This window comes from Sarcophilus harrisii, chromosome 5, assembly GCF_902635505.1.
Source record: "Sarcophilus harrisii chromosome 5, mSarHar1.11, whole genome shotgun sequence".
In the NCBI taxonomy this organism is placed as follows: domain Eukaryota; kingdom Metazoa; phylum Chordata; class Mammalia; order Dasyuromorphia; family Dasyuridae; genus Sarcophilus; species Sarcophilus harrisii.
Window position 1 is genome coordinate 184242138 of NC_045430.1, and position 14397 is coordinate 184256534.

Genomic DNA, 14397 nt, shown 5'->3' on the forward strand with positions numbered 1-14397 from the left:
TCTCTAGAACTGTTTCCTTATTTGAAAAATGAAAGGATTGGATTAGATGACGCTTAAAGTGCATTCCAGCATTAAAATACTATGATTATATAGTTTATAATGTAACATGATTCTTTAAGACTTCAAGTGGTAGGTGTTCTCTAAGTAAATTACAACTGGGGATTGATCCTGGGAGAATAGGTACCCTTTATATAGGACACCGACCCTCAACTAGTCTATTTCAGACCCACAAATAATTGGTTTTAGGGCTGAAATCTCAGTCCCCCCTTTCCTATTCCACTGTGGCCATAGGTATTGGGATAAAAAGGCAAAATGGCTGGAAGTTGCTTGGCCCTTTTCATTAATATAACCATCTTCCTTTCCCACTCCCAGACACTTACAAGTGTAAGGAGGAATTTGGATAATTAAGTCTACCATCTCCTTTAAATTTAGGCAGACAAATGATCAAATGCAAGTGTTTCTATTAATAAAGAAAAAAGATCGACAGGCAGCTAGATGAAATGCTGGACAGAGCACTGAACTTGTAGTCAGAGACAAGTTCAAATCGTGCTTCAGATACAGTTTACTAGCTAGCTGACTCTGAGCAAGTCATGTAACTTCTGTGAACCTCAGTTTTCCCGTCTGTAAAATGGGTATGACAATAATGCTAATACCTATATCACAGAGTTGTGTGATGGTCAAATGAAAATATATGGCAATCACTTTGTAAACCTTAAAGTACCACACAAAGATTAATAAAATATTATTAAATAATAATATATGAAATTAAAATAATAACATATAAATAATAATAAATGTTAGTTATTATTATTATTGAGAAGTGGATGAAATCTCTAAATTATTTCAGTCATAGTCCCAAAAGTGGCCTGGGAAGACTACTGAAAAAGACTTGACATACACAGGGCTTAAGGGGTGGGGAAATGAGGAGGATATCTGAGATTGCTTTTTTCTCCAATATATCCTCAAAATGCCTTTTAAAGCATTTTTAATTAATTGCTTTTTCAACTCTGGAAGGGTTGGAATAATTCTGATCATGGATCACAGGGACCACAGAAGTCTTCTAATTCACTTATTTTATTATAGATGAGGAAACAGAGATATAGAGAGGCTGACTTGTTTATGGTCACATTGCTTGTTAGGGGCAGAGCTTGGACTCTTACTAAGCATACTAAATCCTAGTCCAGGTTTTGAAATTTTTTTTTTCATCCCAAGTTTTTGTCTGGTGTTCCTGGGATTGTGAGAGTCAGTAGAGGGGTCGACTAAGTAGTGCGGCCGCCTGATGGAGAAGATTAGGCAGCATGCCCGGGCAGGGTTACAACGGAGGCTCACTAGATTTTGAAATGATCTGATTATTGTGAACTGGGGCCAGTCCCATGCCTGGTTGGTGCAAGGCTGTCCAGGGGAATGGTTTCCTGGTGATTAGGATCCCATTATGAACTTCCTGAAGGAACTGAGCTCATGTGCAATCATCATCTTGGATGCTTCCCTTTCCCCCACTCCTGACGTCCAGTGAGTTTGAAATTCTTCCGGGTTGGTCTTCACAATATCTCTCATGTCCAGTTCTTCTCCACTATCCTGGTTCCTTTCTAGTTCTTTCATCTCTTTTAGATTTTTTTTCCCCACTTAATCTCCCCAAGTAAACTTTGTAATGCACTACTTTGATCATACTATTTCTCCACTAAAAAACTACCCATTGTTCCCCATTGCTTATTAAAGTATAAACTTGATCCTGTCATAAAATCTACCTGATCCTGGCATTCAAAGCTCCCTGTTACCTTGCTCTAACCTTTTGGTTAGCCTGTTACCATTCTGCTTGCATAGTATGCATATGTATGCAGGTTTTTTCATGGTTTCCAGTACTTGTTCTGGTCTTGTTTTATTTCCAAGTCTTTGTTTATACTATTCCCTCTTACATATACAGTTGATGGAAATCCTCCCTTTTTCAAGTCTTGATTCAAATGATATCTTCTTCTTCCTTCTCCTCCTTGTCCCAGTGAGATCATTTCCTCCTCAACTTTCTTCCTAGCACTTTGGTCCTTTTCAATTACTATCCCATTCTACCTTTAGCATGCTTTTGTGTAGTTGTAAGTACTTAACAAATACTTAAATAAATACATACAGTAAAGTGGACAAAGTTCTGGACTTGTGACTTAGGATGACTGAAGTTCAAATCCTGCTCAGATACTTATTTAGCTGTATGACCCTAGATTGATCGTTTGACTTGTCTCAGAATCAATTTCCTTATCTGTAAAATGAGGATAATAATAGTGCTTATCTTACATGGTTTCAGTGAGATCAAATGAGATAATATATGTAATCTGCATATCTTAAAGCATTATATAAGTGCCAGCTATTAATATCTAGTAATTGAATTGAATTGGGGATATGTTGGTGCTATCCTATCCACCCATGGGAGGGTACATGATGCAATGCAAGGAGCCACAGCATCAGGACTTTAAGTAAAGACCAATGTTAATATTCTTTTATTTTTTTGGGGGGTGGGAGGTTGAGTCATTTCAGTGGAGTCTGATCTCTGTGACCCCATTTTGGGTTTTCTTAGGCAGAGACACTGGCGTGATTTTGCATTTCCTTCTCCAGCTCATTTTGCAGATTAGGAAACTGAGGCAGAGTTAAGTGCTTGCTCGAGGTCAAGTGTCAGAGGCCAGATTTGAATTCAGCTCCTCCTGATGTCAGGGACAGTCACTATCCACTGTACCATCTAAGCTGGGCTACTTATCTTACTTTTTACTTTCTTTCTACCTTTGTGAATGTGGGCAAATCACTTTACTTCCCCAGGCCTCAGTTTCCTTATTTTAGTGAATTGGACTCTAAGATTTCTTCCCATCCTAGATTTATGATCCTGTCATTAAATCTCTGTGTTGATTGTGATGATGATGAGGAGCTGTTTTCATTTGAGAAGCTAATGATGTGATGGGAATTGGACTTGCCTTCCACGAGGAAGGAGAGGATTTCCCTAGCATGCTCAGGATGGAATATTTGAGGATGGGAGGCCAGTTTTATCAAGCACACAGGTGAGTGGTACTTAGGCTTCCTACAGTATGGATGGAGTCCAACAGAGTAGCTCTCTATGACTGAAATCCCATTGTGGGTCCTTTTTATTGATATGGGCTCCTAAGCTAATGGTCTAGTCCCCTCTGATTGCTGATGAGGGCTCAGTGGGTATGTGTGCTCTCTCTAATTTTCATGGGCTTGTCTTTGGGCCATTTGTAGATAGACCAATGAATTATGAGATTGTGGGGGTTGGGGAGTTGGTAGTTATTTGAACAAACTCATCCTTCAAATTTTGGACTAAATCCTTGTAATAATGGGAAGCACAGCACTGCCAGACTCTCAGCTCCTGTGCTTCTCTGTTTCCCCTGGTGTAGTTGCTGGAGGACCATTTCTGTTTCTTGGTTTGAGTTCTCTCTCTTCAAATTAGATTTGGGGGCATCTGATCTGTTTTCTCTAGGTTCTAAATTCTCTGCATTTGGATCCTCTCTATCCAGGAATGACAATGTGGTTATTGGGATAAATAAAAACCTAAAAGTGGATACTGAGATTTTACTCCTTTCTGAAGGATACAGGTAATGGTAGGTTTTGAACGTCAGGAAGCGTTGATTAATATAGATACCTATAATTTCTTTGAGTGCCCATTGAACTGCTGCAGCAGTGCAAAAGCCAGAGCAGAGAGGGCTGGAAGAGCCAAGATTTGGTATTGAGTATGGAATAGGAATTACAAGTGGCTTTCCATAGGAAATATATCCTTCCCCCACCAGGAGGATTCAACCTCGGATTGAAGGCTATGAAGGGTATGGCAGTCCAAATGCCGTCCTTTCTTTCTACTTTCATTTTGCTGTCTGATTCTAGTGGATCTGAGCAGTATTCTTTTCTGCCTTTTTTTTATTTTTTTATTTTTTTAGGATCATAGACCATAAGTCTTATGTTTTGGAGACCATGGAATCTACTTCTCTCATTTTACAGATAAGGAAACTGAGGCACAAAAAAAGTTAAATCATTTGCCCAGAGGCATCCAGGTTTTGAATCTGGTCATTTTTTACTAGGAGTCTGATGATTCTTAAATTCTCCCTCCTTGTTCTATTTCTCAGGTTAGTTTTTCAGAATAGAACATAGGATCATAGGAGTATAGATGGAGCTGGAAGGGATCTCTGAAGCCATTGAGTCCAATCTCCTCCATTTATAGATGTGGAAACTGAGGGTTAGAAAGATTAAATGACTTGCTCAGGGTCAAACAATTAGTACATGTCTGTGGTAGAGTTTGAACCCAGATCTTCCTCACTCTAAATTCTGATATCTCACATGTTTTCTTATTTACCAGAGACCATGTTAGTATCAGGTGCCCTTTTTGTATTGTTCTAGAATGAATGGAAGAATTTTTTAGGTGTTTTTCTTTAGTTTTATTCATGATTGAGATCCAGTTTTAAAACCACTAAGATCTGGGTTCAAATCTCACCATTAAAATATATTGGCTCTGTGACTTTGGACAAAACACTGAACTTCTTGTAGTTTTAGACAACTCTTTAAAAATGCAGCATCCGGGGTCAGCTAGATGGCACAATGGATAGAACACCTGTCCTGAAGTTAGGAGGAACCGAATTCAAATGTGGCTCAGACACATAACACTTACTACTTATACCATCCCTCTGGTACCAAGGGAGCTTCTTCACTCAGGATTTCCCTGTATTAATATAACCATAGGTTAAGTCCCTATGACTTATTGATCATTGCTTCATCTGATACCCTTTAAAATCTTTGCTGGGGAGTTTCTTAGGGAAGTCATTATTAGCTGTAACCATATTGTTTTCCCAGAGTCTATCTTTTCTCCTGATTGGGGTCTAAGTTATGTTGTCACACTGGACCAAAGATTGGGGATGTCTCTAAGTGTTAGATCGCTAACAACAGTTGTATTTAGTTAGTTGAGTATAGAGAAAGTGAGAACAAGGTCAGAATATTCAGAAAATTGAGGCCAGGTGGCCAGGGTAGAAATTGGTTCCCCAAGTAGCTCAGGGCTACATGAGGATGAAAAGTCTAAATTATGATGTGTGGCCAGAAAAGGAAGGTGGATGTCAGCAGAATTAAGATCTCCTTGGTGACTGGGCAGTTTGGTTATCTCACATCAAGTTTTTAATAGTTCTCTCTTAACAAGAGTATTTATCACTAACTGAAGGTGGCCTTCAGGATTGCAGGAAAAGGTGCCTGAGAATAGTGCAGTGAGTTGAGGAATACCAGGTCGGGAGCTCTGGGATGCTTAGAAGAGGTCATCCTGACACTTCTCAGTACCAAAAATAACTGTCAAAGCTCGAGCATTAAAGCCCAGAACTTTACTCCGTGGTAGAGGCCATTAGGTTATCATTCACGGACAACTTTCTCCTAATTAAGTCACTCTTTGTGACAGGCTCAATCATCTAGTTTCCGATCCCGTGACAGATTAAAAAAGCAATAACCCAGAAAGAGATTTTTTACTTAGTGGTTATAGTGAGAATTTATAGCTGATGGCCCAAGGCTGAAGGATACAGAAAAATGAGAGAGCAGACTCAGCCTAATGCTATGTATAACAACATAATAATGGATCATATTATTCTGGTCTCAGACACTTATTAGTTGTGAGCAAGCCATTTAACCTCTCTTTGTCTTGGTTTCTTAATCTGTAAAATTAGTATTAAATAGCTTCTATTTTCTAGGGCTGCAGAGGGGATTAAATGAAATGATAATTGTAAGGTACCTTAGCATATTATCTAGCACAAAATAAGTACCATGTTATCATAACTATTATTATTATATTAAATTAAGTATAAATATTAAATATTATATTATAAATTGGGGATAAAACAGTGCCTGTCTCCCAGGATTGTTGTGAGGGTCAAATCAGATTTTAATTGTAAAATGCTTAGGACAATGCCTGGCACATGGAAAGCTCTATAAGATGATGATGTTGTTGTTGCTATTCAGGTTTAGAATAGGAGAAGGCTGGATTGCCTTTAGAAGACTGAAAATTCCTTTCATATCCTAGAGCTTTTAAATACTGATACTCTCCTGGTGATGGTATATGACTATGGACACAAGGAACTCTAACAGGTTCTGATGAATTGAAAATGAGAAGACAATGGGAAGACATATTGTAAGTAGGAACAGACCACAACAAATACAGAATTATGAAGAAGAAGTATAAATGAATATGGGTTGAAGGAAATGTATTGGCAGAAGAGGTGGGCTGGCCATATGACAAGAGCAAAGGAGAATTGAAGGATAGTATCTGGGCTCCACCAAAATCTTTGTGATATTAAAAGAATATGAGAAACAAGTTACCAACTTGTGAGAGAATGTGGATTGGAATCATGTAGAAAGGGCAGGAATGAATGCAATCTGCTTCTTTGGAAAGAATTCTCATATTGAAGAGATGACACCCATCTACACATATTTATTTTTATATATGTATATATACACATATTTACTGATGTGCATATGTATATCTGTATGGATACTTGAAATGATAAAATAATAGACACTTTAAAAATGGAAGGGACCTCAGTGGTTAACTGACACAATTTCTTATCTCATAGAGAAATCTTTTTTGACATAGTACTGATTGCCAAAAAGTTCAGTCAAAGTATATACTCCTATATACTTCATGTTTCTAGTTTTATTCTGCCCCTTTGCAATTACACAGAATAAGTCTAATCTGTTTTCCAAATCTGAGGTCAGCAATTATGTTCTTTGTTTTCCACCCCTTTCCCAAACCATCTTTTGTCATTTTTATTGTATTAGCTTGACTTACCCAAGGTCAATTAGTCTTTTTTCCAGTTGTGTAGATCTAACTTTATTTGTTTGACAAGTATTTTGTAGTTGTATTCATATAGTTCCTGGCTTTGTCTCGGCAGGTAGACTCCCAAATATCTCATATTATCTACAATTCTTTTAAAAGATATTCCTCTTCCTATCTCTTGCTGCTGGGCTTTGTTGGTAACAATAAAATGTCAATGATTTTTTGGGTTTATTTTATATCCTGCAACTTTGCTAAAGTTGTTAATTGTTTCCAATAGCTTTTTAATTGATTCTCTAGATATGCCATCATATCATCTTCAAAGAGTGATAATTTTTTTTCTCCTTGCCTACTCAAATTTTCTTCAATGTCTTTTCCTTCTAAAGGTAATAGAAGGAAATTTCTATATTTCTAGTATAATATTGAATAATAGTGGTGATTATGGGCATCCTTGTTTTACCCCTGATATATTGGGAATGCTTCTAGTTTATTATCACTATATAAAATGCTGGCTGATGACTCTAGGTAGATACTACTTATATTTTAAAGAAAACTCTATTTATATCTAAGCTCTTTGGTGTTTTTATTAGGAATAAGTGTTATATTTTGTCCAAAGCCAAAGCCATCTTTAAGGATTTTTTCCCCCTTGATTGGAATTCCCTTGATGGAACCAATCCCCATGCAATATTATTAGGAGAATCCTTATACCTTCTCCTTGATTTCCTTTGGTCCTGCTCTAGGTAATGAATATATTTTTATAAAAATATGGCATCTGAAAAGGAACACATTATTTTAGAGGTGGTCTAATATGTGTTGGGAACAATGGAACTATTGTCTCCCTTGTGCTGGATGCTTTTATTATCCAGATTTATTTATTTTTTTACTTGTGCAAAGAGATCCAAAAGGCAGCTAACTGTGCAGCAACTTAAGAGTCTTAAAAGTCTTGTTGGGGGGCACAGAGAAATTGTTACTTGCCAAGGTCACATAACCAATTTGTGTTAGAGTTGGGATTGGAAATCAGGCCTTTTTCCCCACTACTTTTGGCAGTTTAATGAAACTTGTGGACCCGTTGTCAAAGTAAAAAAAACAAAACAAAACAAAACAAAAACAAAAACAAACAAAACGAAAGGAAATGCTAAATTTCAGTTAGATGTCAGTGAAAATAAAGAAGTTACTTTTCCCATCCAAATTTATAGACCCCCTGAAAGTCACCCATAGTCTCATTTGGAATCTGTGGATCCCAGGTTAAGAAGCTCTGCTCTCAGGTTAATCTTTGATCTGCTATGCTATGATGTCTCTCTCTATGCTCTTATGGACACCAGACTTCCTGTAATGTGCTCTAAGAATGAATTTTTTGGTTGATACATCAGAATGCAGGCCCATTTAGTCAATAGCTAAAACTTTTAGGTGGTTTTCATATAAATTACTGACATTTGTTATGACAATTCTTATAATTCCATCTTGTTACACACACATTCTATCTACTATCTATTTTATGTTGCTTTCTCAAAGATTGGAATGGAGCAATACACTGAGAAATAAGTAATGAATTGGTTCCAAGTGGATTAAAAAGCTATAAAAGAAGGTCCTTGCCTTTCATGCCCTTATCATCAAGCAGGGAAGATAAGGGCATACACACAGATATTAATAATATATGGCACATTATAGTGGTACAGGCAGAAGAGCTATAGATGATTTCAGAAGGAGAAATCATTCCTAGTTGGGATGAACAGGATGCTTTTTGACAAGGAGCCTGTTAGAGTCAGGCCTTGGAGGATGCAGATTTTGATAGGCTTGGGGAGAAGGCATTCTGAATGGGGGTGTTCGTGGCTGGTATAGCGGTGAGAAGGTAGAAGATAAGTAGAGAGCAGAAAATGTTTTCTCCTTTTGTCTTGGTATCCCCAGCGCCTAACAATGTGATAAATGTTTGTTGAGTTGAATTGAATTGGTAAAATACCAAGTCTATTACAGAGACAGCATGAGGGCTGGTTTGACTGGAGCAGAGGTTTTCTCTTGGGGAATAGGTAGCCTGGTTCTTTTTATGATTAAAGTCATACATTGAGCATGTAGAGGATAGAGTTCATGACTGGAACTTTCTACATGTGAAAAGTTAAGTTTATTTATATAATGGCTAAATCCCTGTCCTTGGTCTCACTGGCATTGTCCATTAACCAACAAAGTGGAAGTCACATTAACCAATCTATCAGTTACTGGGAAATTGGTACTGGATATTTTGCAGTTCCTGCCTCTTCCTGCTCCATCCTTGCCAGTGAGAGGGATATTTTAGCATTGGTAAAGAGAGAAGAAGCCTTTTTATTTCATCCAGATGGCTTTCCTCTTCTACCTTCGAATAGCAGCAATTCTAGCTTTTCACCTTGCCTTATAATAATACCTCCACAGGTTCTGCCTGCATCTCTTCTTGACTTGACCTTCCTGACTGTTCATGATCATTGGTCCTTTGTTGGACTGTTGCTTAGCAACTTCCTTGAAGCACTCAGAACCTGACCTAGCTGCTTTTTCCACTTCCTCAGAGCCCTGTGCTGCATCTCTAATCTAAGTCTAGGACATTTGTCTGGTCTCTGTCCTGTTTACAATGAGATAAAAAATTTATCCTACTTAATTAAATGTTGGTTTACTTAAAAATTTCACCTCTAAGTTAGCAGTTTTTAATTTAAAAACTAGAATGGGAAAATGAAATCCAGTAGCAATTTTTTTCTTAGGCCATTTAGAAAAGAACTGTCAAATATGGCTCAATCTCTCTTGAGTGCAGCCTGAATTAAAATTCACTGGCTTCTCCTTACTCAATATCCTTAAACTGTTTAATTAAACATTAAACAGATTAAAATATAACTGGTTCATATTTAAACAAATAAATAAAAATTCAATAAAACAGAAAAAATTTTCAGTTAGTATGTGACCTTCAGTGATTCTTATATATTGGGTTAGGAGCCTGTTTCTTTTTGAATTTGACACTACTGCTTTAGGAGACATTCACCCTTTCCCTTGTGAAGTTTTAAATCCAGGAAAGGTTAAAGGTGCCAGGGTATTTGTAAACTAGGATGATGGAAAGCCTGGAGATCGTACTTCATAAGAATAAATCGAAGCAACTGGAAAAGTTCTTTTTTTGGGAGAATGATGGGTATCTTTAAGTATGTTAAGGATTGTCATGTGAAAGCATGAGAACTGATCTATTCTGCTTTGTCCCAAAGAGCAGAATTAGAAAGGATTGAAGCTGCAAAGTTTCAGATTTTCAATGCTTGACATAAGCAAAGACTTCTTAACAATTAATACAACCAAAAAGTGAAGAGGGAGGTATTGAAATAGGTATCACTGGAGGATTTCAGACAAAAAGCCAAATGATCTTTTGTCACTGATTCCACAGAATAGAATCTTGATCAGCTGAGAGCTGACTGAAATTCTAGGATTCTTTGAATGAAAACTCTCATTCCGTTTGCTTCTAGGATCTAACTCCATTTTCTTTTCTATAGGTTTGGGTTGTATATATACACATATATGTGTTTAAATTTACTCATTTTGGACAATTTGTATCAAAGAAGGTACAAACTGTCTCAAAGAGAGAAAAGAGTGACAGTTTAAGGATACTGAGTAAGGAGAAGCCAGTGATTTAAGGCTGAATGAGTCTAAGAATGAACCATCTAGTGACCTGAGATGGGAAAGAACAGGGATATATAGGTAGAGTCATTTACAAGACGATTATGAGCATTCTAGGAAACTTTGTTAAATGAAATGATAAATTCTTGTGTTCTTAGTAATTTAGAGAAATGTAAAGGAAAGGGCACGTACGTATCTGAGATGGTTACATTATAATGGGGGTGAGACAAACATATGGAAAAAGGGTTTTTAAAAATCAGTAGCAGGACATCATTAAGCACAAAGCCATATACTATGAATAAAATATACTCATGCTGAAGGAATACAGAATAAAGTGGTCATTGGATCTGGGTGTATTGAGATCATTAAAGAAAAGAAGGGCATAACACCCCAAGTGTAAAGCATGGTTGTGTGCAAAGGTTACTGGACTGTAAAATCCACTAGGGCACTTCTGTTCATTCATTCTCTGTATGCAGTAGGTGCTTAATTAATGCTTGAATAAAGATTCCTTTCCTCCAGAAGGTAAAGTGATCGCTCACTCAAGTGGTAGTGTGTAAATTTTACTTGTGAATTACCATGGACCTCTCCCTATACCTGGAATATTTAATCAGGGCGCAATGGGACCTGTGGTGGGCACATTGTGGTCTAACCTCACTGGATCGAAGGACTCCCAAAAGGGGGTAGAGGAAGGCAGGCACGAGGGCTGCAGCTCCGAGGGGGACTGCTTCTGACACCCAGTATACAGCTGTAACGATCAGGACATAGGCACACGCAGCCTCCTGCAGGAGAGGAAATACGGGGATTAGTTGCAGCAAATACCATTCTCTATTCTGTTCAAAACCCTTCTCTAGAAACCAAGAGCCACAGATTGGGCAGGCTGAGGCAGTGGGTGGGTACATGGGGCCATTAGATTAAAAAGCTGGTTTTGGGATCCAATCTAGAAAACTGTCAAAGAGACAGTCAGCAGAAGACTTGGACCTGGTAGTGAATAGTGGGCATCTTTTTTTTTTTTTTAATTAAAGGTTTTTATTTTCAGACCATATATATGGATAATTTTAAAACATTAACCCTTGCAAAACTTTCTGTTCTAATTTCCCCCTTTTCCCCACCCTCTCTCCCAGGTGGCAGATAATCCAATATATATTAAACATATTTATGCAAATATATTTATACAATTATCTTGCAGCACAAGAAAAATCAGATAAAAAGGAAAAAAATGAGAAAGAAAAAATGCAAGCGAACAACAACAAAAAGAGTGAAAATGCTATATTGTGGTCCACCCTCATTTCCCTCAGTCCTCTCTCTGGGTGCAGATGGCTCTCTCCATCACAAGAGCATTGGAACTGGCCTGAACCACCTCATAGTTTTAGAGATGGTGGGCTTTACACCTTAATGCCCTCTGCTAAGCTGGCATCTTGAAGGCTACTAGCAGATCTGCTTGGTCTCAGAGGGCAGAACTAGGAATAACGGGTAGAAATAGTTTAGAGGCAAATTTATTCTTGACATTAGGAACTATTTCCTAACACCAAGAGTTGTGCCGAAGGGGAATAGGTTCCTTTTCACAGGAAGTCTTCAAGCAAAAGCTGAATGACCTCTTATGGGCAATGAAGAAGATTCTAGGTGGTTTCTGAGGTCCTTTCTCACTCTGAGATGCCATGATTCTGAGATCCAGGAGTGGAGTGGTGCCATAAAGGGATACATAACAGGAATTCTGGGGGCTGATTCCCAGAGGGTAAGTGGGCTGAGAACCTGAGGGGGCCAGAAACCCGGGGGGGGGGGTGCCAAAGAGAGTCTGGCTGAGGTTATGAATGTGGAAGGAATCTGAGGCTAGATACACAAATATGCCATTTTTATGGATATTTGGTCGGTCTCTCTACTAGTTATTTGATTGAACTGAGTTTTTAAAATATACATATATTTCAAATTGAAGAGACAAGTCAACTGTGTCAAAATTCATCAGATTCGGTTTTTATATGGTATGCACATTTCAAGAGTTGGAGGGCCTGAGTTTTTAATCTGTGTTTTTCTTCACTCATTCACATTTTGTGTGCCTTGTCAAATAAAACCAGGGCAGCCTTTCTCCTGAAACTATTGAGAGGCTTAGCAAAACCAGCTCAGGAAAAAGGAAGATTTATCATAAGCCAGAAAATTCATAGCATCATAGAGTTAGAGCAGAAAGGGGTCATAGAAATTATGCAGTTCAGCCCCCCCCACCTTTTTTCTTTTTTTAAAAATTGTATTTTATTTTTTCCAATTCCAATTTTTAACATCCATTTTTAAAAATAAAATTTTCTATCCCTTTCGCTCTCCTCTCTACTCCCTAAGATAGTAAATAATTTGATATAGGTTCAGTTCCCTTATTTTTAAGATTAAAAAATCCAATGCCAGAGAGGCTAAGGCTACACCAATGGCAAAAGTGGGTTTTGGACACCAATCCTTTGGCTCCCAAATCAAAAGTCTTGCCACCGTACTATGCATGTAAATGCTACCTGAATGAATGAAATCCATGAGTGTCACGTGGAAGATCAATTGGACTTGTTTTATTGGGTCACTCAAGGAATAACCAGAAACAAATGGACTGAAATTGTAAAGGGGCAAATTTAATTTCAATGCCAGTAAAAACTTTCCATTACAGCTGTATACAAAAGGAGCGGGCTGCCTCAAATGGTGGGGCCTTCTGCCTTGGGGTGTTCAAACACAGGCTGCTGCTTGTTGGATGTGTTACAGTAGGGATTCCTTTTGTGTACAGATTGGACTAGAGTGCTCACTGAGGTCCTTTTCAACTCTCAAATTCTGTGATTCTGCCTGGAAAACAATTTCATTCCAGTAAGATGGTTGCTAATGGAAAAACTCTTTGTTGCCCCAAGGACTCTGAAGAAACATTCTGTTTAGCCTTTTTCTCTTTCTTGAGAGCAAAATACAAAACTAAATCCAGCAAAATTTAATCTTCCACACAGATCCTCTGTACCAAAGAAAATCTTTTTTGGTGGTTGAGTTATGTTTGACTCTTTTTGATCCCATTTGGGTTTTCTTGGTTTTTCTTTGGGGTTGGAGTAGTTTGCCATTTCTTTCTCTAGCTTATTTTATAGTTGAGGAAATTAAGGTATACAGGCTTAAATGCCCAGGGTCACATGGCTAGTAAATGTATGAGGCCAGATTTGAACTCAGGGAGATGAGCCTTCCTGACTCCAGCCCTGGCACTCTATTCACTGCTTCACTCAGCTGCTCCCATTTTAAGCACTTACTATGTACTAAGCACTAAGTGCCTACTACATAGTAAGTGCTTAATAAATGCTTTTTGATTGATTATTATGATTATTATGTATACCCTAGGAAACTTATAAGTTTAGTACATGTACATGAGATATGCATACATGTGTATAACCATCAAATTGAAATAGTAACGTGAAGATATCTCTAAAACTCTACAATTTATTCTTTAACATTCCATTCCCTTATTTGAACTTCATACTAATTCTTTGGAGAGTCAGGGGAATATCATGATGGATCACTAGACAGCCTCAGAGTCAAGATAATTTGGGTTCAAATCCCTCATACTGTCTGCATGACTTTGGATAAGTTATTTCCCTTCCTCAGTGCCCCACTAAGAGGCACAGTCAGTGGGCTGAATGGGTAGGGGATATTTACTCCTTAGGAGTTTCCTATGACAATGAAATCCAAGATTTCATTAAAAAAAATTATTTATCCCCATTAATATTTCATTTGCCTCTTTTTGTCTCCCCAATGCTTAGGGGATAGTAGGTGCTGAGTAAATGCTTATTTAACACGTGTGAGAAGGTGAGTGGTTTGCTCAAGGTTACACAGAAAGTAAGTAACAGAAATGAGACTCTATCCTGGGTCTTATGATTTCAAGTATGGGACTTCTTCCATTCCATCATTCTAAAGGAGTAAGAGGCAAATTTTACAAAAATTCTGAAATGTTTCACAATAGCAAAATAGCTCAATTTTTTTTTTTCAAAATAAAAGGGACTTTTCTGAAGTTGTGT

At 37.8% G+C, this 14397-nt stretch overlaps 1 protein-coding gene across 4 annotated transcripts in view; it reads right to left on the bottom strand.

Annotated features, from left to right (window-relative positions):
* The window catches only part of SLC13A4 (solute carrier family 13 member 4), a 61062-nt gene that overhangs the window by 40325 nt on the left and 6340 nt on the right, over positions 1–14397 (bottom strand). For all 4 annotated transcript variants that reach the window (XM_031939124.1, XM_031939126.1, XM_031939125.1 and 1 more), the window contains exon 2: positions 11041–11169. In XM_031939124.1, the coding sequence (XP_031794984.1) occupies positions 11041–11169 (129 nt within the window). The remainder of the gene's footprint in view (positions 1–11040; positions 11170–14397) is intronic.